Source organism: Grammomys surdaster, unplaced genomic scaffold (assembly GCF_004785775.1).
Source record: "Grammomys surdaster isolate TR1022 unplaced genomic scaffold, NIH_TR_1.0 188, whole genome shotgun sequence".
NCBI lineage: Eukaryota > Metazoa > Chordata > Mammalia > Rodentia > Muridae > Grammomys > Grammomys surdaster.
In genome coordinates, this window is record NW_021604633.1 from 5,258,997 (window position 1) to 5,284,333 (window position 25,337).

Genomic DNA, 25,337 nt, shown 5'->3' on the forward strand with positions numbered 1-25,337 from the left:
GTAGATATCAGTTTCAACAATTTTACCAGTGAAGAAATGGAAGTTCAGAGGAAGAGTCACCCAGGGCTGTGAGCCCACATGTCTGCCCTGCCATGCTGCCCAGGGTCACCTGTGACAGTCACCTAATCATGAGAACTCTACGCACTGGCATTACTTCAAATGTTAATCCAGGCCCACTTGTCTCCTTTCTGTTTGCCTATTTATCTATTTAGTTATTTAATTAAAAAAATCTATCCATCCAGTACCACAGGGATTCAAAGTATAGAGTATTAAAACTGAGACTGTAGGAAGGTGTTTATTTATCTACCAGCATAATGATGGCTTTCATGCCTTCAGAGAAGAAATCTCACATCCGATCACATCTCTAAACATCTCAGATTATTCAGCCAACTTCTGTCCAGCAATGGCTAGGACAAGGCAGGAGGAGAGGAATGAGGGGACAGCAGGCACTGGGCTGTGGGATGTAGAGGATCACAGGTTGCATCAAGCAGCCAAGAGCAGATAAAGGAATGTGGAGCGAATATGCAGCATGGGTATTGGGAGGGAGCGAAGATGGGAACTGGTCCAAGCCCTTGGCTATGGACCAATCCTGCCACAGCTACATGGCTACAGCTTGCAGTACTTTACGAGAGACTTAACGAGGAGTTGATGCTCTCTTCCTCAGTTCATCTTTTTTTTTTCTTTTACAAATATTACTGACTTTTAACATTAAACATATCACCCAAGGCACAGAATGCTTCTTTCTGGCCCAGATGTCTTCAGTTAGACACAGTATATGTCTTTGGTTAGGTATGCCCTTTTTATTTTTAAATAAATGCTTGTGTGTGTGTGTGTGTATAAATGTATGTGCTCATGTATATGTGTGCACACACTTGAGGCAGCCAGAGGAAATTAGTAACTTATCCAAATAAAAATGCTATATTGTACACATTGTGTTAAGATGGTTGGATACACACACACACACACACACACAGAGAGAGAGAGAGAGAGAGAGAGAGAGACAGAGAGAGACAGAGAGAGACAGAGAGAGACAGAGAGAGAGATTCCTGTGTCTGTATGTGGCAAGAGAGAGAATGGGAAGAAAAGGATATAGAGACAGAAGGAACTAGCCTGGAAGTTTCCAAATGTGTATCTAAACACATTAATAGGTTAGGTTTTAATTACTTAAGTTGGATGTTCGATCTGTTGAAACAAGTTTATGTTCTATATGCAGACCTAACCTTTCAGTGGGTTAATTATCCTTGGAAGCTTCTCATCATTACTGCTAATGCAAAGAAGAGAGGGAGTAAGTCCTGGACTTTATGCTCACATGTTGAAGCATCAGGTCACTGATGTTGGTTGAGATTGCACGCAACCAGTCAGCACAGTCCTGGGCAGTGGAGAATTGAAGGACTCCTGTGCTGGCTCCATCCAGGGCCAGCACCTCCAATGCACTGGACCTGCAGCAGGAGGGAAGACACCAGGGAGCCAGTCAGCTGAAGAATAATACCTGGTTGGGAGTCCAGCAGGGGCCAGGCACTTCCAGTACTTGCCGTGCTATGCTCAGATGTGACACACTTGGGAAAAAGCAGACAGTCTTAATCTTCTAGTCAACAGGTATAACAGGCTAGCCTTACCAAAGTGAAAATCCATACTGAACTCCCTAAGAACTGTTTCTAATTCAATAGGCAGGTCTGATGGGAAAGAAGGCTTGCTTTGGTTGAAATCGTAGAGATTTCTATCAATTTATAGGCATCATAGCTGCAATTAGTTTGAAGCCCACCTGCCACCTGAAACCTAACATGCCATTAAACATCAACACACTCAGTGCTGATAGGGACTGGGATGTCCCATTGTATGAGCTTAAGATCCATATCAGGGCTCCAGAGAAGCCTCGGGGCCTTGCTTCAGTATGAACTCACAGGAAGGTGATTGACATAAGGCTAAGTCAAGCCCCAGTAACTATCCTTGTTGTGAAGTCCTTAAAACCCATACTGTACATGTATCCATTTACAGTCCACCCTCAACTGTGTTGTAATAACCTCTCGGGTATGAGTTCTGCTAAGCAATGTGGGAGGGCATAAGGGAGGAGAGCTACCCAGACTTTCCATGTGTGAGCAGCTCTCAAAACAGCTTCCCATGAGTGAGTAAGCTTTCCTTTGAAAACAGAGATCCCTGACGGTTCCAACCTTAACAAGCAGTTCTTGAAAGAGAATGAAGCATCTAATTATTTCCAGCTGATTTTCCAGCCTGGTGGACTATGAAGGGTGATGAATGCATTCCTGAAGGTGTTGCCAGAGGTGGAGGTGAGTTTAAAGTGGAGGTGCAGGTGGCTGACGGAATGGCTGAGGGGAATGTGCCAAGCACATTCAAGCCAGTCACCTCTGCCTTCATAAATGTTTCTAGTTGCTTTCTCTCAATTGTGTCTTCCAGCTAGAGCCATTTGTCTCTGACTCCTTCATTTTAAGGTTCCTTGTTCCTTGGTTCCAAGGTATAGACGCCGTAGACCTGCGTGACAAATTATTACTTTCTCTGTGTGACACAGGACAGTATTAAAAATCCGTCCTTCTGTTTATTTTGGACATCGCAAGGGCATGGAGCTTATTCTAACTGCACTAGGAAGTCACTGAGAGGCCCTGAGCAAAGAAATGACACAATGATGAGAAATGGATGAAAAATTTACAAAAAAATAAAAATGTGTTGTAAATGGGCCAAAGGGACAGTGTGGAATAGGAGAGAAAACTGTTAACTGCTGGAGAAACCAGGCAAGGAGAATGCTTAGGGGAGCCAGCCTGGGTAGGTGGCAGGAGGGGAAATTAGTGTAGAGATTAGACTCAGATCACAGGACAAGGAGGAATCAACAATGCACCCAAGGTTTGGCTGAATGCACAGAAGTATAGCTGTGTTATTTGGCAGCTGTGCTGGAGTAACTGGACCCAGCATGTGTGGAAGGCCAGACCAGGGACATAGCTTGGGCCATCTGTTTTCCTGTGATGCTTCCCAAGTAGAGCTGGGAGTAGGCGGTGGAACAGTCAAGTGTGGGCACTAGGGATACGTCTTGTTTAGAAATAGAGCATGTGAGCTGCCCACTGTGCAGGGTTAGGCTATGAGAAGGACTTAGCTCACCATAGAACAACTTGGTCAGCATAGCAGCTGGAGAAGGGACAACAAGCAGAGAGGACAGCAAGACTGCCTGACAGTGTGGAGATGCTAGCCTGGCATGCTTCCCCAAAAGCCAGCACCCAAAGAAAGATTTCTGCAACAGAAACAAGTGTTGGGGTACTGACGTTCTCTGTACACCAGATGTGAAGACTCCTACTGCCCCCAAATATAGAAAAGATATGCAAACCAACAGATGTGCAAATTATAACACAAGAAACATGAAGAAGCATTGCAACTAGGCTCTTGCAAAAGTCCAAAGTGCTCAACTACTAAACACATGGATATTAAAATAGCAAAATGTCAGACCAATATTCTAAAGCTTTCTCATAAAAATGATCAAGAGCCTGAAGGAGGTTACAAAGAAGGTGATAAATTCAATCTAGAATAGAAGAAAGTGAACCTGGACTCTATTCATTTTTCAGACAAATAGGAAAACAAGCATACTCCAGGGCTCTGGAGCATTTGTCAGTGGGAGGGTACCATCTACCCAGGCCAATGTTTGAAGACCTATGATGATGGAGTAAAGTCCAGTCCTTTGTTTGGATCAGTGGAATCTCAGTTAATAGGACAAAAGAATTTTAACAGGATTTGATTATGTTTTATGAAAGTATTATGTAAAATTTATGTCTACATCAGGAAAAAAACCTATTGATTAAGGATATGGAAGATGGCTAGAAATCTGCCACAGTATACTTGAGCTCTCACCTGAAATAGAGACCGCTGCCTTTCTTTCTCCACGCTGCTGGAATCCAGCTCCTTCAGCATCCAGGGATCCTGAGACCCAAAATCCTGTGCCTACTTCAGCAAGGTTTTGCACCCCTAAGATACTCCTCTCCAAGATACAGACTGCTTCCAAGGGAGCTGTGGCATCCACCTGTATGGTCAGCAGTTAACTGCCATCTACTTTCACCAAAAGGCCATGCAAAAGCCATGTAAGGCTGAAGGAACAGTTGAATTTCGAGTAGCAACTACTTCTGAATTCTCTGGTGCTGACCATCCAATATCACTGCACACCCATGTTAGTGACCATATAATCTGATTATGACTTCTGCAAATGAAAACCTATTAGATTATCTCAAAGCCAGTTGAATGCAATATATTGATGCTACATGAGAGTTCAGTAATTGTGGTGGGATATGACTCGATCAGCCAATCAAATTCCTCATTTTTAAACCTTTATCTTTATTTGGATCATAGTTCCCAAATTTGTTATTTTTTAACTGGTTCCACTAGAAGTCTCTTTTTCATCTCGAGACCAAACACTAAATGATACCTTAAGTGTTTTCTGAGAAAACGTCATCAATAAATATATTGGCTTATTAAAGGGCTTCATGTATCAGGGAATTGTACTGCCCAGATGCTCATGGAGCTGGGACAAGCTAGGATTCATCCACACTATGCACATTGCTCAACATTGAAACAAACTCTCTGGTCACTTGTGTCTTTTCTGTTTTATTTAGATACTGACAAGAAATTGAAAATAAATTCTTAGTCCATGTGGTGCTTAAATTCTGCTCCAGGAGCCTTGGGCAATGTTTTCTGGCTAGAATTATATTGATTTTTATAGAAGTGAGAAAATGAGCAAAGAATTTCACTGGGTCCAGTGCGGGGGGGGGCCGCCCCAGGAGGATTAGTTCAAGGCCAGCCTCAGCTATAGTTATGCAAGACCCTGTCTTGAGAGTATACCTTGAGGGTAGTTTAAAAAAAAAGAAAAGAATACAAAATTGTATACCACTCTCCTATTTCTGCCTTTAAAAAAATGATTATTCTTTGTGCATGTGTGTACATGTGTTCATTCCTATGTGGAGATGAGTATCCTTAAAGGCTATCACCTGTAGCTAGAGTTACATGGGTGTTGGGAATTTCTGCCCTTTTGATGTGTATTTTCAAATAGGTCAACAATGTGCAAAGAATTACAATGCTTTTCAAACGAGAGTATATTAATTCTCTTTGTATGTCTCTGTAAGTCTTTGAAGTCAATGATTAAATAACATGGGAGGGGATAGGAAGATACTTTACACATCTAACAAACAATGGTATTTAAAGTGAACAATAAGGAGAGCCAGCTGGCAGATACCCTTCCTTTGTAATAAACACTGTGCATCAGTTTTCAAACATTGCAATGGTGTTATCCTCACCCTATGAGGGTGTTATTATTGAGATACACAAACTGTACTTATATAAGTTAACCACTTACCCAAGTGTACTCATAAGGCCAGGCTGCAAAGGCAAGGACCCACAGTCATCACTGGGAGAGAGGAGGGGCTTCTGACTCCAGACCTCTCTTAGCACCTGATATTAAAGACATCTGATCTGGAGAAACTATAAGATCCGATGCTCTGAAACCATAGCAACTGCTATTTCCAGGAGCACATGGCTCATTTTTTTCCCAACCTCACTATTCATTTGGACCTAGTTTCTGTTTTGGGTTTGGTCATTCTACATTGGCTATGATAGTTAGTGGCTGTCATTTTCCATTTTCCTTCTGGGACAGGACCACAGACTGAAGATGCATGGGAGTCACACTGCTACTGGGTAAACTGGCAAGCGCTTTGAACCAGGTTTTATCAAAGTTAAGACAAACAAGACAAAAACAACAACAACAAAAACAAAACTCTATGCTAGAAAACTGCTTGGTTGGTAGAACCCTTCACCATCTTGTGATCACATCTATGCTGAGCAGGAAGCAGAGGGTATTTGTAAAGCACAGTTTGGGAAGTCTCCTCTTAGCTCCACATAAGGAAGAAAGTTCACTCTAAAGAAGAAATCTGGGTAGATGGTCCTTGGGAAAGACTTGGTCTTCATGAGTCACAAGCCAAAGAACTGTCAACATCAGTGTCCATTTTAGGACTCCAGACGAAGCTCCATTGTCACTTCCTACATGTGAGAGAAAAGTGAGAAGGGTCCCCAGGATTACCAGGTCAAGTCTCCATACCTGACCTGAGACTCCTGGAGCTCCACAACGAGAGACAGATCCCTGATGCTGTCTGGCACCTGGCCCGTGCAGCTCTGTCACAGCAGCCCACGAGGGTTCAGACTCTGTCTAATGAGCCAGATTAATCTACACTGGGAGAGTCATTGCCTCTAGAACCTTCTTTACCTCCTCTTCCAACCAGGGTGCCGGACCTGGCATTAATTTTCCTGCATAAGAACCAGTGAATGGGTCCTTTATCACTGGGAAAAGTTCTTAACCACTTCATAGTTCTTAACCACTCCATAGTTCTTAAAGATGAAGAAGCTGGTAAACTGAGGAATAGAGTCAAGATAAAATGCCTTTGCTTACAGCAGTGAGTCAGGACTAGAGAAGTCACATGCCTCTGCCACTGAAGGAGATGAAAGATTTGTGAGCACAGCGGGCAGCCAGGAGCAGGCTCTGGGGAGAAAGTCATACACACTCTATGCTTCTTTCATCTATTATGATTCAATTCCTCCAACTTTAAAACCTCTTCCTATTTATTTTCATTTCAGATCTTGAGAGCCTATTAAATCTCTACACACAAAGGAAAGGAGAATCAACTTAGCGTTCAGATGGGAAGACTTGTGATGAGTTTATCTTGCTCGGCTAAGAAGCGATCTTTGTGTCTGAAAGTGGAGGCTTCAGTATCCATCAGCACACAGGGTACTAATCCCTTACAGTCAAGATGAATAATCCCCAGAGATAGAAATGAAAGATTCTACATGGAGAAGCTGATATTTGATGCATGGGGAGAGGCAGACACAGGCTGAGGGCGTCAGACACAGAGGGTGGAAGTGAGTCACATCTGGAAGAACGATGGCTGGTTGAGGCAGCAGGGCAGGAGTGTGGGGGTTGCTAAGGGGACAGTTGCAGAAGCATTTTGCTTCTGGACCTAACTTCAGGGACTCAGATCAGGGCAACTATACACAAGTGGTCACTAGCCAAGGCAGTAGACTAAAGTGTAGACTCAGAAGAATATCTGTGGCTTCTGCAGAATACTGATCCCACTAAACAGCTGTAGCACAGCAGGTGTCAGGAACCCATGTAGCAAGGCTTTATCTCTTTCCATCAGTCTTCTGTCTACAGAACGAGGTTCTCTGTGGATTTATAGACAGTTCACTGAGAGTGAAATGGCAATCCCACCACCTGTTTGCTGCTGGCAAGGTTGTGAGGTCCCCAGGCAGAGAGGAGCCCTTTCTGGATAGGACGGAATGAGATCTAGGAGAACAGAAGAAAAGCAAAGCAGCTGCTCCTCTGCCAAAGCATCCAACACAACTACCTGATAACAACGGGAGATTCCACGGTTGTGGGAGAGATAAAGCGCCGCTCAGTCATTGACAACCTTCAGAATAAACATGCAACTAGGTGACGACCATGGGGGCCCCAGTACTGACAACTCCCCATGAAGAAATGACCTTCACTGTCATACACTAAAATCCTCAATCTCACAGCAGGCTCCTCTTCCTATGGAGATGAGTGGTGTTCAGGGCTCTGCTTCTGCGCACTACCTGAAGCTGGCAACCCAAGGCTCACAGGCTTTGAGAACACTATACTGTGGGAGGCCTTGACTGCCTGACACATTCTACAGAGAAGCTTTTTTTTTTTTGAATGAATTTTTAAACATGGCACCATTTTTTTTTTTTTTTTGCAAAGCAGATCAAAGCAATTATCAGGGTAATTGTGATTTTGCACTATCACTTTGTAAAACATGCTTATCTGCAACGTGCCTAATTCTGTTTTGACTCTGCAAAGCCCATCTGGTCCTCACTGACTCTTCTTATGTAAGGTGAGCACTTCAGAATAAATGGGGTTTTACTCTAACTTACGAAACAAAACTTTATTGTTATTTGTAGAACCTGGGCAGATGGGGCAGCAGGACCCAACCTTGCAGCCTTCACTTCCTTCCATTCTCTTTTCCCCTTGCCTTGCTGTTCCCCTTTCCTGATGTGCAGAAGGAACAAGGTCAATGACTCCTTATGCTTTTCAAGGCCAGAATGAAACAAGAGGTGTGGAAATGGGCCACACCTTTGTATGGGAAGATAGAGACTGTGACTCTTGGAAAGAGTCATGTAACGCAGGACAGTGGGTGAGTGTGGGCTCCTGCACTGTTTAGCTTTGTGCATTAGGGGTCTCTAGAGAAACAGCTCCAGTATATATACTTACAAATGTGTGTGGTGTGTATTCTATATTACATATTTACCAGGAAGTTTTATTAGATTGCCTTAAAATGTTTGGACTGGGTAGTCTAACAGCGGCTGTATTCTGGAGAGGCTGCGGACCTGGTAGCTACTGAATTTATAAAAAGGAATGCCTTATTTCCTGACATATTATGGACCTTCCCAGAGGCCCATCTCTTTATAGACATATAGAGTATAGATCCATCCAACTTGACAATGAAGATTAACTGCTCTTCTTAGGGGACAGCCACTCAAACCTGAACTATCTTCCTTCATTTTGGTCTTACGCTCCTAACACCCTTCATCTGCTCAAGGTGTCTCTCAGTCCCTCTGTGCCTACAGTTAGGCTTTATGCTGCTTTCTCAAAACCATCTGAGGAATCAGTGAAGTGTTCACCTTGCCTCTCTTCCCTCTGTTCAGCCAGAATAAAGCTCAGGTGGGAGCACCTGAAAGCAGCACCATCGAAGCCCCCAGAGGGCACCCAAGGGTGACCCTAGGTGCCAGCCTGCATGCTTCTCACAAACCACCCTCAGAGCTCTCTTCCCACAGAAACTGCCTCTGGGCTTTACAAACTCTCTGCTTAGTTCTACAGCTTCTTCACTGTTAGAAAGATTATTGATGGTTTGCTGGCATAAATATTTTTCTTCCTTTTTAGCTTTGAAGTGGACCAGCTAGACCGATACCTTGATCCTAATCTAGCATGAACCAAACAATGACCATCTAAGCCAGGATGGCTCCTAACTGAAAAGCACTAAGAGACAGTGATTGTCATGTGTCAGCTGCTATGATTTTACTGATTTGTTCTGCAGTAAAAAACAATCAGGTTGATAAAGCTAAGAAAAACAATAGCTTTATTCACTCCACAAGTAGCTTGCCTTCTTTGTAGCATCAGTAGTCAAGATGTGGGTGTGAGAGAGGCATCTTGGTAGCTAGCCCAAGACTCAAAGTTGCATCCAGGGCTGAGCAGTCTGTAATGCAGCATGGCTAAAGGGTCCTAGACACCTTCCTTTCTGCCCTTACAGAGATGAGCCTGCTGTGTCCTCTGGGGAGACCCTCTGAGAACATACCAGGTTGTTGTTATGAATTAGTTTCATATCAATGTATCCTGCCCTAAAATTCTTACTGAATAATCAATTTCTGCTTGTGTGGAATAATTTAAAGATAGTCAAAAAAGACCCAAAGGGCTTGGTCACATCCATATCTGGCTCAGAGCCTGTTTCTGAAACCATCCAGCAAGGGAAGAGTCTAAGATCAGGGCCATCGAAGATGATCTGATCATCTGTGTCCTACAAACAGATGGACCTAGAAGAAGACATGGCCAGCTGTACCATGACTTTGTCATAGCAGATGCTAAATGGTCCTTGAGTGTTCTTGAAGCTCCTTGGGTTATGAGCCAGGAACAAAGCAACCCACAAGGGGGACCCACCGACTTCTGATACTGGGCCAGGCCTGAGGGTCTTAGTTCCCAGTAGATCTTGACAGGTGAGGAACTCAAATAAACACTTCTCATCTATAGCCTGGGACTATCTATATCCAGCCAAAGTTCCAGAGGGAGAAACTTACAAAGTCTCTAGGGAAGGCTTGTCTGCCACCATTCTACCGTAAACCTTCTGTGATTTCAAGCCTTGGATTTCAATTCCAGTTCTTCTTGTACTAAGAAAGGCTTGCCTCCACAAGATTGGATGGAAATGTTTCACACAGTGCTCTGCAGGATCTTGAGATGGCCCTATACCTAGGCTCCAGGTCTTACAGCTGTGGTTTCCTTTCAACCACAGACCAGAGTAGCACAGATACCTAGGAAGCTTTCTAGTATTTCATCAGTATCACCTAGCGACTCAGAGGAAGACATTCCATTCAATAAACCCAGTTCCAGGTTTGCAGTATGAAATCCCTATCACCATCCCCATAGACCTCACAGTCCTGGGGCAGCCTGTCATATCCAGGGTAACACTGGATGCTTATGCTTTAGAACTCTGATGACCATCAACCGTTGCTTCCACTGCAGATGCAGTTTAAACAGCTGACTTAATTGTGCAAAAGTCAAAGTTAGTGAGGTAAAATGCAGGTTATCTTTAATAAGACAATTAGAGGGGAAAGCAGGAACGTAAAACAAAAGAGTAATAAATAATGGTAGGCTGAAGGGATACCTTCAGATACACACTGACAGGAGAAGGGATACTTTCGGATACACTGACGGGAGTTCCACGTGGAAAGAAAAGAAGTAATAGTTGAAAGCAGTGTCTGGAAACATCCTGAATCTTGGGAGACATGCAGACATCCAGATCCAGAAATCTTGAAATACCCCTAGAGTAATCAATTCAAAATGGCACAGGCAACTGTATTCATCGAATTCTCAAAAGGGAGAACTCTGAAGCAGCAGAAGCGAACGAAAGTATCATGTATAAGGGATCAGTCCTCAGATTCTTGGTCAAATTCTCAGGAGAAACCATGAGTGTCAGGATGGGGTTCGGCTACTGCATTTACGGTGTCAGTTACGCCAACTGAGAACACAATGCCTGCAAAGTTGTCCTTTAGACTAAAGGCTGAAGGATTTTATCACCATGACAATCACGGGAGTGCTAAAGGGATTCCTCAATCTGTTATGAAGAAAATGTTAAATAATGCACAAAGGTGGATGAATGTGAACACTCACTAGCTCTGCCCCAGGGTTGAAAGCACCTGCCAGTATGTGGCTCGGATAAAAGAGGTCTGAGAGAAAAGCAGCGCCTGCCTGATGCCTTCCTACAGAGTGTGTTTATCACTGTTGCCAGCATTCTCCAGTGACACCACACTCTAGCTTCTTCCTTTTTTTTTGAAGATGTAAAGACATTTTCTTCTTTTTTTAATTGGATATTTTATTTATTTACAGTTCAGATGTTATCCCTTCCCCCCCCCATCCCATCCCTCCTTCTCCTTTTTGCTTTTATACCATTTTAATTTCATGCAAGTATTAAGGTCAGTTTTAAACACCATTAATTCTTCTGGGAACTCCTCAGCTTTGATGCTGGGTGGGAGTTCTTGAGGCTTCTAGTTTAATGGACTGAACAACTACCAGGTCTTATGTCCCTCTATGTGCAAAAAAGCACTGGACTACTGGTCCCAAGAGGGTAAGCCAATCTAATAAAGTCCCTTTATAACACACACACACACACACACACACACACACACACCAAATATAGTATATTCAAGATCTATAGCAGCAACAACAACATCAACATGTGGCTCTGCACAGCACTGGGGGGCGGGGGGAAGGGCATAGGGTCATTCTCCCTGCAAATCTTGTGCAGAAAAACCTGTCTCAGTTTACTTAGAAAAGAAACTAAAACTAACGTGTGTGTGTGTGTGCCTGTGTGTGTGTGTGTGCCTGTGTGTGTGTGTGTGCCTGTGTCTGTGTGTGTGTGTGTGTCTGTCTGTCTGTCTGTGGTGCATATGTATGTACCTGTATTTCTCCCCCAAACAAACAAGAACAATAAAAACAGACAAGAAATAAAGGAAAGGCAACTGAAACCATAGTAAGACTAGAAGTTGCTTTTTTTTGAAAGATAAAATTGATAAAAATTTTGAGAGATTTAAAAAAGAAGTCACAAATCAGAAACCAACAAGAAGGTATTATGAATGATCTGTAGCAACAGAAAGGATTGTATGCAGCAGCTGGGGACCACTTATACCAACTATCTGGATAATCTAGAATGTTAAGGTAATCTAGAAGATACGTTCCTAGAGACACACAGATGGCCAACACTGAACCGTAGTGAGGCAGAAACTCTTAATGGGCCATTAAGGAGGGTGGATTAAGAGTTTGTATTCTCATCTAAGAAAATGTGAGGACCTACTGGCAAGAGAAATCTAGCCAACCAACCACCACCACCAACAAAACCCACCATTACCACCACCATAACCAAAACCAAACAAAACAAAAGAAAAGAAAACACTAACACTTCTTAAACTCTTCCAAAGAATTAAAGAAGATAGAAAATAACTAAGGTAACTTCAGAAAGACTATTGCTACCATTCGTCTGACCCCAAAGCCAGACAAAGACACTACAAGAATACTACTATGAGCTGTGAGGAATACACACACATTAACAAACAAATTCCACACAATAACAAATGACCATTTATGTAGCCAACTTGAATTTGTCCTTGAGATAAAAGGATAGTTAAGCACACATAATAAACAGGACACACCAGGCCAAATGAATGAAGGGTACAAATGCATGACCATTTCAATGGAGACAAAAGAAACACTTGGAAAAATTCAATATAATAAAAAAAAAATTCTCAAAAAACTGGTCAACAAAACCAAGGAGTGTAAAAAAAAAAAAACCCACAGTACACATAATACTCAGTGATAAAATGATGAAAATTTCCTTTATAATTGGGAACAAGAGAAGAATGTCCATTGTCACTGCTGGTCTTCTGTATAGTATTAGAAGTACTAAACAGAAAGATGGCAAGAAAAAAGGGAAACCTAATACACATCCATACAGGAAAGAAAGAAATGTAATACTCTCTGCTGATTACTTGATTCTGGACATAAGAAAACTTCACAAAGACTTCACACATGCATACACACACATACATACAAGCCATTCAAACTGGTACATGGACTCACTACAGCCAGAAGATACGATATCGACATACATAAATCACTAGTGTTTCTAAATATGAGGAATAAACAGCATAAAAAGAAATTAAAAGAAACAATCCCCTCTGTAATAATACCCTTCACAAAATAATAAAGTAGTAAACTTAAGGAAGATCAGGACCTATTCACTGAAATCCATGAAACATTGGTGAAGGAAAGTAAAGAAGGTAAAAATAGATGTAGCTACATTGAGTTTTCATGGATTTGGAAAATTATTCTTACCAAATGTCCACACTCTAAAGAGCAGCCACATTAGGTGCTAACAACCTACTGTAATCCCTGTTCAGGAGATCTGGCGCCCCCTTTTGTCCTCTGCTGGTACTTACACCCATTTGTTCCCACATTTAGCAAATTAAAAAGTTTGTTTTTCATTTTAAATTGTGCATTTGAATGTTGGGAGTCTGTAGGGTATGTACACAGTTGCCTGTGGAAGCCAGAAGCCAGTGCTAAGATTCTCTGTAGCTGGAGTCACAAGTGGTTATAAGATGCTCAGCGTGGGTGCTTGGGATCAGACTTAAGTGCTCTGGAAGTACAGTGTAGATTCTTAACCACTAAGCCTTCTCTCCACCACTAACAAAAAAAACTTGAGGAAATTATGCTAATTTGATCACCACATATTGTGTGTGTTTAAATATCACACGGAGCTCTATGACTACATAGGTCATTATGCATCAATATAAAAGACACCCATAAACACACACATACTCACTCCACCAATCACACAGTGCAACTCCGAATACACACGGCGCTCATACCACATATCAAACACTACAACCACAGACACGGATTTCATGACAGACAAAGCTCAATTGACAACAAGATATTTATGGTATGCCTTTGCTAATTTTAAGCTGGGCGCTGCTCTCAATATCTGGCTTGTCTACAAACTCAAGCAAGGAGCCCTAGCCCATCAGATTATCCAGAAGAAGGATACATGAGCCTTCGTAGATTCATCTTGAAACTCCATAATAACAGGGCTTCTAAACTAGTAGCATTTATTGAACACAGAAGCTAGCCTAACCTCCTTTCTTTATTAATACAAAAACTGAAGATCAATGAGTTTAAATGGCTTTTCAATATCTATTTGCAATTTAGAAAAGCATACAATCTTTTACAATTGAACCTATTCTATTGACATTTAAAGCAGAAGACAGAAGTTCTTCTTGGACTATTTCTCGATCACTGACAATTGCTCTTGGTAGAAGAGAGAATAGTTCCCGTTTAAAACAAAATCAGTCACTCCAACTGCTTCTGTGCCGCCTTCCTCTTGGCCTTCAACACTTCCTCAAATGCTCTCTCACAGAGACAATGCCTGTGCCTGCCAACAGTGCCATTAGACACTGAAGCAGCAGATAGAATTGTATAACATGGGGTTTGCCAGACTTCCCCACAAAGCCAGATTCATCAGTTTTTCTCACTTCTGATGTCGATTACATACCTGAGCTTTTCCGTTCCAGCTTTGTATCTGGAGATCCGAGCCATAGACAAAGGGACTGACAGGGTGTCTAGCCAACGCTTCTCATACTTTGGTTCATTAGCTATGGGCGAGGAAGGTGATGATGGAGCCTGTGCAAAATAACCAAGAGTCAGTCATCACAGGACCAATCACCACACTGTCCTTGAGAGGCTTGCAGGCAGCTGAGGCACCACTCCCACAAACTCAGATCAGCCCACTTCCACTGATGAAAACATTCAAGATAACTTCTCAGGGATTCAGAGAGAAAGCAGCACTCATACTTGAATACAAAGCTTTTAAAAATATGTTTTAAAGAACATTTCTTTTTTTTTTTAAAGTGAAGAAAGCTAATGGAGAGGGCAGAGAGAACTGCATTTGAGGAGGATCTCACAGCCATGACAGATCTTCCTTACTTAAAAATTTGAAGCCTCAGGAGGAAGTTGGTCAAAACCAGCTGAGCCAGTGAATGTCAGAGATGCTGTAATGTGGGCCAAAATGAAATTGCCTCTACCAATGGCAAATGAATCCCAGTTATATGAGACATAGTTCTAGGCCATCATGGGCATAGGGGGTCTTGAGTGTCTTTGCTAGAATTTAGAAAGATGTGAAGTTATTCCTCTTTTCTCAACTTGAAAGGACACAGTCCCTAAGGGAGTGATGATAGCTCTTCTCACTTAATTTTCAGGCTTTGGAATATTCAAGGACATGGCTTTCAGCCTCAGACAATAGGTATCTTTGAAGGGAGCCAGGGCAGAACTTTGTCTAATGGAATGGGTAAAAGTTGACTCATAAAATGTCCTTTTTGTTAGCATTTAGTCTAGGCTCTGCCCCACAGTTACCTGGCAACAGACAGGTGTGCCTGATTCATCATTATAAGAGGGGCTTCTTGTTCCCTCCTCTCTCTCTTGCTCTCTTGTTCCTGCTTCCCCTCTCTCCCCATTCCCTCTTTCCCCCTCTCTCTCCATGTACTCATGGCTGGGACTTCCCCCCCCCCCTCTGCCTTTCTCTGTTGCTGCTACCCTCTTAACTCCCCTCCCCATGCCTCAGCATGGGCTCACAAAGGCACCCCCTACCCACACACCTGACTATACATCCATAAACATATTCCTTCTCTCCTTATCTATTTATAAAACACAACACTTATAAAACAAGTTTTAAGAGAATCATGGATCTGGTATGAAGAGAACAAACAACAAAATAATCAAGTCCCCAGAGCTAGAAAGGGTGGAAGCCAGACAAGTCATTTAGCTGAAAATACAAGGCACTTCTGATGAGAAAGAAAGATGTTGAGGGACAGATCTGAGTGAGGCCCATAGAACAGGATTCTCAAGGATGAGGACACATTGTCATCCTGGGCCTGGCCACTTATGCCTGCCCATTTTAGAGTCACTATGGAGTGGGAAACATTCTACCTTCTCTCCATCTCCCTTCTTGAGAGAATGTGTTCATTGCAGTCAGCCCGTCCCATATTCTGTGGCTTCTCCTTTGATCTCAGGCCTTCAGGTGAGGAACTGCCCGGGAAACTGAGCCAGGAGCCCTACTGCACAGGTCTGGGTTTGGTGAAGTTGCTTGGTCTACTTGCCTGGTGGGCTTGAGGCCAAAGAGATACATCTTTGGAGATGTGGAGAGCAACCATGTGCTCTGCCCACAGGAGGACAGACTGTGAGCTCCTGGAAAAAGTCTAATTACCTGGCTGTGCACACATGTATACAGCCATGTGGACTAGGACTTGGTCATAGCAGGGGGTGGGGTGTGTGTCATTGACTGTGAAATGGCACTAACTTTTTTGGAAGCTCACCCTTGGGCACTGCTAACAGGCATCAAGGAAGCTCCATAAACCCCAAGAAACCTGGTGTGGAGAGGTGTCAGCCGAGTGGACACCCTCCAGAAGAACAGACTCTGAATAACCTCTGGGGCCAACCACATTAACCCGACGATGTCTACTTCCAGCCCTCCCAAATCTGCAGATTACTTAATGAAATAAAACACTTTATTAAGGAAGCAACAGCCAGAATGAGGTGCAAATCTACAGACACCGAGCACAGCAGCTGTGATACAATAATTATGAAGGGACAATTGGATTTACCTCCTTGCATTGTATCCAAAAGGGTCACATACCAGAGGAGCCCTGCCAGGCTTCCTGTTTTGCATTCTCAATCAGCACTATGCTCTGATAATTACTCAGGAAATAGGAAACAGGTTTTATTTTATTTTTTTGTGAAAAGAAGAATATGCTAACAAGAATAGTAACTGTTGGAAATGTGCTTTTCTCTTAGCACACACAGATTAAGTAAAACATTTTAGACTTTCTACTCACCCCAGCAATCCAGAATACTGAAAACTACGTTGATGGTTATGATTCTTCCAGCCAAATCCCTACAAATCTCATATCTAGCTACATCAGGCTGAGCTGAACCTGCCTCCTTGTCGGCGATGGTATATTCTTTGTTCAGAGGCAGTGGCTTCTATAAGCAGTTGAGACACATTTATCTACCAGGGAGGCCGAATGCTGCCATGAAAACATCACACCAGAAGCTGGGACAGCACGGGGACTCCTGAAGCATTCCACAGTTGTGATGACAAAGGGACGTGTCTAAGGTGTCACCTCTCTGGATACTCAGCTGGATGTCCAGAGAATCAACTGTACCTCCGCTCCAAGAACAGGGAAACCTCAGAGTTATCCAATTTGACAGCAATCATCTCTGTTTCTCTCTAACCCCTTGGTTCCCTATCCTTTCCCTAAGCAGCCTTTCCCTTGCATACTCGTGTCTGAGGATTCAGCAAGATAATGGAAAGCCTGGACTTCCTGGCTCTCTCTCTCTCTTGTCGCCCTGTCAGGTTATTTCTGCTTTGTCACACAGTCCAGCTAAATCAGAAATCTGCACCTTTGCCTTTTGAAGTCAGCAGAATAGCACATTGTTCTTTTACCATTGTCCCAACACAGACCCCCCCTCTCTCTCCCCAGAGGGGACGCTTTCCTGTCACCTGCCTTGCTGTCAGAGCTGACAGTCTTCAACCACCTGGTTCCTGTGACTTGAAATCAAATGCCTTGCCTTATCCAGCCTAATGCTCTTTAAACTGCTACCTCCTGTCATCTGGCATCTCCTTGTCTGAGAATTGTGCTATACAGGAAGCCTGGGTGGCCATTAACATTTCCCTATCTATGTCTGACAACATGTAGCACATTGACTTGAAAACCTCACTGTGCATATAAATCACATAGGCAATTTCTCAAAGACAAGCCCTCAGGCCAATTTCAATGACACACAGTTTATTGATATTGAATGTGACCCTGGAATCTGCTGTAAGTGCCCATGTGACCTTGACCCTACTCAGCTTAGTCCCCCACTGTGGAGTGATGTGTTGGTTCAGCTGTTGCTCTGAGTGGATCCTCTACTCCATTTGTACCTTGCTCTGTTAAAAGAAAGAAGTTGATCTCCATCTTCCTGTGCTTGTGAATTTCGAAAACATCCTTCAGTGTAGCATTAACATAACTTTGCAAACAAATTTTAACTCAACATTCCCACTCATTAGAAGATAATGCAATGCTTAAGGACGTTTAAAATAATGTCACCTGGGAAATGAGCATCAAGTGATAATGCCTGAGGTCTGTCTGGTAAAGCCACAAGCAAACAGAGCCAGATAATATCTAGTACCTGGCCAATAAGGCAAGTCCTGTCTTTCCTTCACCTGAGCACAGTTTGTGGCTTCCTGCTACATCCAGATGGTAGTAAAACAAAACAAAACAAAACAACTACAACAAAAAAACTTCAGTACTCACAGGTGAAGCTCCATAATTAATTAATTTCTTTTGTAATGTTTATTTCCATTAAATCTAAATTTAAAAGCACCAGACAAAATGACTAAGGACTTGCTTGTTAAAGGTATGGTTTGTGGCTATTTTGACATAACATGCAATTTTTTTTTAATTCATTACTCAGTCAACATGGCCAAGCAAAGTACATGCAAAGTGTCAGTTTGAACAAAAAGTGCCCCACACAGCCTTGGATGTGGTGTGTGTATTTCTTCCATGAAGCTCATTATGGAATGTGACTGTGTCTCCATATTGTTTGTAGATAACCATAGAACGATTTCAGTTTTTAAAAAATGTTTTGATCAATAGATAATCACTACACCTGAAGATAAGAGTCTGTCTCTAGCTGTGTGGACACTTCATGTTCAATGGAAAAATAATGATGGCCGCTCAGCAGACAAAACCCTGCCTGTGGGTCTCAGCTTGCAATCTCCATCCTCACAAACCCTGCTGGGGCTGTGGGCTGCTGGTAATGTGATTTTAGAGAACAAACTGCACAAGCATGATTTTAAAAAAGAGAACAACATTTGACCCCAGCAGAGAGAAAATGAGGACCCCAGCAAGGCCCTGGTTTGATAGGGGAAGCTGTGAGTCACTCTGCATGTGCACAGGTAGTCCTTTCTCATTGGGACTTGGCCCACTCTACTCTTAGAGGGGACTGCCGTTTATAAGTGCCTGAGAAGTATTCAGAAAAAAGATTTCAGCGAGAAGCCCCAACTACTGGTATGCCTTAAATCTCTGCAAGATTACAGGTGACAGTGTCTGAGGTCTGGCTGGGAAACCCCCAACAAGCAGACAAAGGAGACTTCTAGTGCACTGTCAGCAGTCTGTGTCCCTCTTTTACTTCACCTGTGCACAGCCGGCTCTAGCCCTACCTACTTCTACTTGTCTAGACTGTAACTCCCAATAAAGAGAGAAAAACGGGTGATGAGAAGATAAAATAAATCAAGCATGTGACCATCGAATTCTACTAAATTGAAAAAAAATGTACTGAAATAGAAGAGACAGCTGCCAGGATTCTTGCCCTGCCAATCCTAGCTCTGTGCACACTTTGTGCTGCAGACATAAAGCCTTGTGCACACCTAACCTTATACACACCTAGCCTGTTACACCTGACTCCATTAACACTGATCCTTTGAACATCTGGCCCTTTGCATGCCTGGCTCCTTGGACACTTGACTCTCTGGCTACCCCCTTTGACTCTGTGTTCCCACACCTATGTCTGCAGGTTTGGCTTTGCAGAAAAACAAAATAAGAGTAACTAAAAAGTCCAGGTCTTAAGAAAGGCCCAGAGTCCTGCGTTCATGCCCTCAGAGGTGTTTTTGTGAGTAGGAGTTTAAACTGTAAACCACATTGAATTGGAAACAGGCTGTAAACGCTGGGTTTGCTACCATCTCTACTTAGTAAATTTGTATTATGCTCTGCTGAAGAAGAGGACTGAGGAGGCACAAAAGATATTCAGTGCTTTCTTCTCCACTGCCAAGAGCTGTATCAGATATCAAGAAAATAGGAATAATTTATTTTGGCTGCTTCAGAGCTTATGGTTCATGGTTGGTTCCACTGTGGTGGCCTGAAAGGCACGTGTGTGCATGTGCATGCTTGTGTGTGTGTGTGTGTGTGTGCTTATGTGTGTGTGTTTGTGAGTGAATATCTGTGTGTGAGTGTATGTGTGTGCTTGTGTGTGTGTATGTGTGTGTGAGTGTATGTGTGTGAGTGCGTGTGTGTGTATGTGTGTGAGTGTAGGGGTGTGTGTGTGTGTGTGTGTGAGTGTAGGGGTATGTGTGTGTATGAAATGATATATTTGAAGGCTGTGGTGTTGCTTATTAGTTTCTTTCCTCATACCTGTGAATACCATCTGATAGCTTAAGGGAAGGCAGATTTATTTTGGTTCACAGTTTGAGAGTACAATCCATGATGGTGGATAAAGCATGGTGGCAGCAGCATAGTTTGCTGTTGGAGCTGTAGACCCATTGCATCCAGCAGCCACCTAGCTAGAACTCTACAAATCTGTCTGCAAGTGATATCAAAAGGGTTCTACAACCTCCCCAGACAGTATTACCATCTGTGGACCATGTCTTCAAACACATGAGCATGTCAGGTTTATTTCACATCCAAGCCATTATATGGAAGAAAAGTGCTGACCTCAGGGCATCCTAGAAGCTGAGTATGTAACAAGAAGGGACCAGGACAAGACACATCCTTCAAAGGCATGGCTACCACTTTCAATCTGGCTTCACCTCTTGGCTTCTAATACTTCCCAGTAATCTTATCAAATTAGGATTCTATCAATGGACTAACCCACTGATCAGATGATGACTAAACACCCTTCATTGACTGGATGCAGCATCTTGAACCTTCCTTTAACATATAACTGTTCTGAGGAATACTTTACGTCTAAACTGTAACTAGTAACTGAAGCCCATTTCTAAATGCAGTCTATAAAATCAGCTAATTTCTTGTATTTTAGACTGGGCAGGAGCTTCCATAAACTCAAGACAACTCCACAGCCTCTCTCCAATGGCAACTAGCATGGAGTGTTTGCCACGGTTCACATTTCAGGACAGAGAACCATCATTTAAAAGTATATTCTGCTCACATAAGGAAGCAAGTAACGGAAAGGCCCTCAGGTTCTACAAGAGGGTGGAGGTCTGTGCTTTCAAATTCTTTGCTGACAGCAGCTCTCTGCCTTCTGAAGCTTTCTCAATTGTCCTGGTACCTCCTAGGAAAACCCATGAGATTTCAAGATGGGGCAAAAGCTTGCTCAGGTATCACCCTTCTGATGTCGCCAGGAATGATGGCTAATCTTGACTGCTAATGTGATTGTACTGATAAGTTCTGAGGTAAGTAAAGCATACCATTGTCTGTCTGTCTACCTGTCTGCCTGTCCTTCTGTTTGTCCATCCGTCCGTCCGTCCGTCCGTCTGTCTGTCTGTCCTTCTGTCTGTCTGTCTGTCTGTCTGTCTGTCTGTCTGTCTGCCTGTGTGTCTCTGGTTGTGTGTCTTTATGTTTCTCTCTCTCTTTCCCTTTCCCTGTTCCTCTCCCTCCCTCTCTCCCTTCTCCCAGTGTGTGTGTGTGTGTGTGTGCCTGCCTGTTTATCTGTGTGACTCTGGTTGTGTGTCTTTATGTTTCTCTCTCCCTCTTTCTCTCCCTCCCTCTATCCCTCCCCCTGCCGTGTGTGTGCCTGTCTGTCTGTTTGTCTATCTGTGTGTCTCTGGTGTTCGTTCTCTCTCTCTCTCTCTCTCTCTCTCTCTCTCTCTCTCTCTCTCTCTGTGTGTGTGTGTGTGTGTGTGTGTGTGTGTGTAGCATATGGAGGGGGGATATAGGTCCTAAATGTGAGCTGTTCCAACCAATAGGCAGAGCAGACACGGCATAATAGGGTGAAAGAAGAAAGCCAATGAACTCTGGTGTTCTCTGTGCATCCTGCCAGCATGATGCTCGTTGCTTAGTTGTAGCACAAGCTTCCTGCTTTGATGAAGACTGAAACCTCTGAAGCAGTGAGCTAAGACACACCTGTTCTTTCTTAGCTTGTTAGCTTCAGGTACTAAGCAATAGCAACAAGCAATATACGTGGGCAGGTGACTGAGCCATTAGAGATGGCAGAGAGTGTGGGGGCCCCTGCAGATACCATGTGAAAGTCAATACTATTTTCTCACTAAGTCTGTCACTCCCTCACACTATTTCTAGGATCTGGACCCCAAACCTGGTGCCTGTCTAACTGAATATTCACACCTCATTCTCTGTGGGCTCATCCAGAGATGACCCCCGGCTCTTCACACCTGTGGTTCTGAATCAGCCCTGAGCAGCAGCCTCATACTACAGGTCTTTCAGACGAGCACTGCCCCACCTCCATGAAGTGTTACTTTACATGGGCCAGCACAGAAAATTGCTTGGCACAGAAACTGCCAACTAGTACCATGGCAACTCTGCCAAAGAACAGTGTGCAGACCCCCAGCTGTCCTGAATAACAGCAAGCTGCTGAGTTCGAAAAACAGTGCTTCAGGGCACCTCTCCTGCAAGACAGGAACCTCTCCTGCAAGAGATGAACCTCCAGGACAGGAACCCTACTTCTTGACCGTTCCTGTGTGGGAGTGAGGATGTAGGAGAGATAAGTTAAATAGTTCTTCCTAGCATTTCTATCAACAGTGAATTTGTGATTTTTCCCTTCTGGGGAGGCACAACTGGACAGAGAGTACAGCTAGGCTAGGATACTCTGTGTCAAGAAGTACAATTTCATTCTGAATTCCCATGTCAAGTAACTATCTTCTGCCCTCTGATTCATAACCACCCCAGTATTATCTGGGGAAAACCATCCAGAACAAGAAGCAAGCTGGAAGGTTATATTGATGAAAGTGATTTTAACAGCTGGAGGGACTGGAATCAATTCATACATAATTGCACCCGTGTATTCACACAGAGATGAGAAAACAGGAAGCTCTGTGAGTCAAAGGCGGCTTCCCCCACCTCTCATGCCTGGAGGACACTCAGAATGTAGAGAATGACTGTAAATGGTGGCCAGAGTGGACCTTCTGCTCAGCAGACTTATCTGAATATCCACATGCTACTCCTCTGAACAGCTCAGATTTTGGAAATTATCTTTACCTTATTAAAATGTGAGCCTTAAATAAAAGTCACAATGATTTTAAATGTGAATTGGTGCTGTAGGTTGAATGCAGAATGACTCCTATAGGCTCCTGCCTTGAATGCTGTATCTCTAGCCTGTGGGATATTAAGATGGATCTGGGGAGGTGGGGTCTTGCTTGGTAAGAGGGGAACTGAGTGGGTATTTGAAGGTTGCACCCCAGGCTTTCCCCACACTTCCTGCTTCCTGGTCTGTTGTGGTCTGTTGTAGAGTATGAGCCTCGATCACATGCTCGGCCACTGCAAACTCCTCTACGCCTTTCCATCACAGTGGGCTGAAATCCCCCGAAACTGCAAGTGAAATAAACTTTCTCCTTTTGGAGTTATTTCTCTGAGGTATTTTGTCTCAGTGAAAACAAAAGTAACTAATAAAATGGCTTAGAATATAATTGTTTATATGACTTGTATAAGTAGGTCTCATTTTATGGGGAAAAAGATATACACCATCTGTATTTGTTTATAAAAATAAAACACAATCAGATTCTAATGTACTATGAGGAAATTATATGTTTACCTTCCCCCTGAGATCGAAATATGGGTAAGACATAGTAATATTTCAGGTTAGAGCTCAGTCTAAATACAACATGGATCTCTGAACTTCAAACTCTTTAAAAACAACAACAAAAAAGAATTGCAAACAAATTACGGTTATAAGTGAGACTTAGAAGTCTGCACTGGCTCCCCCAGTGTAGGAGGAAAGGTTTTCTATAGGAAGCACTTTTTAATAACCAGGTAACGAAGACTGCTGTCAGTATATAATTTAAGGTAACTACTACCTGATGTCGGAGATGATGGGTTATTTTGACGAAAGTGTTACATCCCCCTTTAAGCACTATTCAGAGCAAATCTCACGTACTTCCTATTTTGAAAAAGAAGGTTCCCTGCTTCACTTCAGGGAAGAGGCGTGCCATCACGTTGTCATTCTTATCATTTTTCTCTCAGCTTCCTTAGTCACTATGTTATGGTAAATGTTACATCAGTATTATTCACTTCCTGGTTTTATTGTCCTGTTGAATGTGACAGTCACGCTGCTGTCAGCCACTTCTCCTTCCCTGCCTTTGTGATCCAAGGTCTCCACAACGGTTGTCAACCCTGTCGTCCCCTACAGAAAGCATGTTCCTAGCTGAGTGTCTTCTCTACCTTCAGGGACATCTTGCAAAAGGCAGGACTAAGATGTCTACCTCTGGACCTTTGTCCTGATTCAACAATGATTCCTATGACTAGAGTAACACCGGACAACAGCTACTAGAGCCATTTTCTGCTTCTCTTTGCTGACTTGCCTCAACCAACTGTCAATATGTTCCCCAGACTGGCTTCAAACTCCTGAGCTCAACTGATGATTCTGTCTCTGCCTCCTCTCCCGAGGAGGGGAGACAGACTATTGAGGTATGCTGTTGTGCCTGGCTCAAAACTAAGATTTAAAGCCAAGTGATGGCTGTGAAAATTAGGATGCTGTTCAACTCTGGGCCTGAGACAGGGGGATAGAACTTATGAGGATGCTGTTTATCCTTTGTTAGTTACAGAAGCCAAATTTTAAATTACTGAAAGCTATTCAAACTGTCAAGTCGAGGGCTTATGGCACCTTGTAATTATAGGAACAAGCATGAGTCTTTCCCCCTGGGTTCTACCTGAATGTGGGAGTGAGATAGGATCTACTATAAAGTACACTTCTAAACCAATTGTGGGATGCTAAGATTCTACTTTTGCACCAAGGTCTCTGGGGACAATAAGCCCACTGCACAGAGGGAAGCTAGTCTCAACATTAGGAGGCAGACTCAGGGGAGCAGGCACTGGTGGTTGCGATGATGCTTTTCCTTTGCCCAGTTCTAGGCTCTTAGTAGAGGGAAGGAAAGGCACAGGATTAAGCCTCTTTGTTAATATAGAATGCTCATACTTCCTTGATATTTTCTCTGAATGTGGGAATAAATTCTTACTGTCCCCTTTTCACGTGAATCTTCTGGAAGTCCCCTAAAAGCAACTTGAGAGTCCCTGTTGTTAAGGTCACCTGAGACCCAGAGGCTATTTTGAATTCTACCTCAAAATGAAGAACAGTGTTTGCTCTCCATGCAATTATGAACTACTGGTATATGGTGTCTTACTGGTATTATGGGTATAATGACAAAGACCCCACATGGGAATAAATGCCAATGGAACTGACTCTGATTTCTGTCATCATTTCTTCCAGAACATCTGCAGATGCCTCTGTTGGATCATGGACAGTTTTCCTGCCAACCTAGGGCCCTTGGGATTGAGGTTTTCAAGCGAGGAGGTCAGGGGATTGCACGTACTTACTGTGTGGCTGCAGTGTCCATTCAGGTGTAGACCACTGTCAAAGAGAGGCGATGAGGCCCTGCTGCTATGGTCACTGGATGGCCCTGGGGACCCTGAAACAAAATGAGAGGCCTTCATTCCAGCGGTAGTTTTCAAGCACATTGTGTGTGGCTATATGACTGCAAGATGGTAAAGCACACAACTAGGGCCAGCAGTCCCTTGCTAGGTCCCTTTCA

At 43.3% G+C, this 25,337-nt stretch overlaps 1 protein-coding gene across 5 annotated transcripts in view; it reads right to left on the minus strand.

The window, feature by feature from the left end:
• Nucleotides 1-25,337, minus strand: part of Sntg2 (syntrophin gamma 2) — a 199,965-nt gene that overhangs the window by 66,569 nt on the left and 108,059 nt on the right. For 4 of the 5 annotated variants that reach the window (XM_028768843.1, XM_028768842.1, XM_028768844.1 and 1 more), the window contains 3 exons: nt 25,123-25,214; nt 14,361-14,488; nt 1,310-1,439 (listed from right to left, as the gene is read on the minus strand). In XM_028768843.1, coding sequence (XP_028624676.1) covers nt 1,310-1,439; nt 14,361-14,488; nt 25,123-25,214 — 350 coding nt within the window. The remainder of the gene's footprint in view (nt 1-1,309; nt 1,440-14,360; nt 14,489-25,122; nt 25,215-25,337) is intronic. The other variant, XM_028768845.1, reaches the window with a different exon arrangement.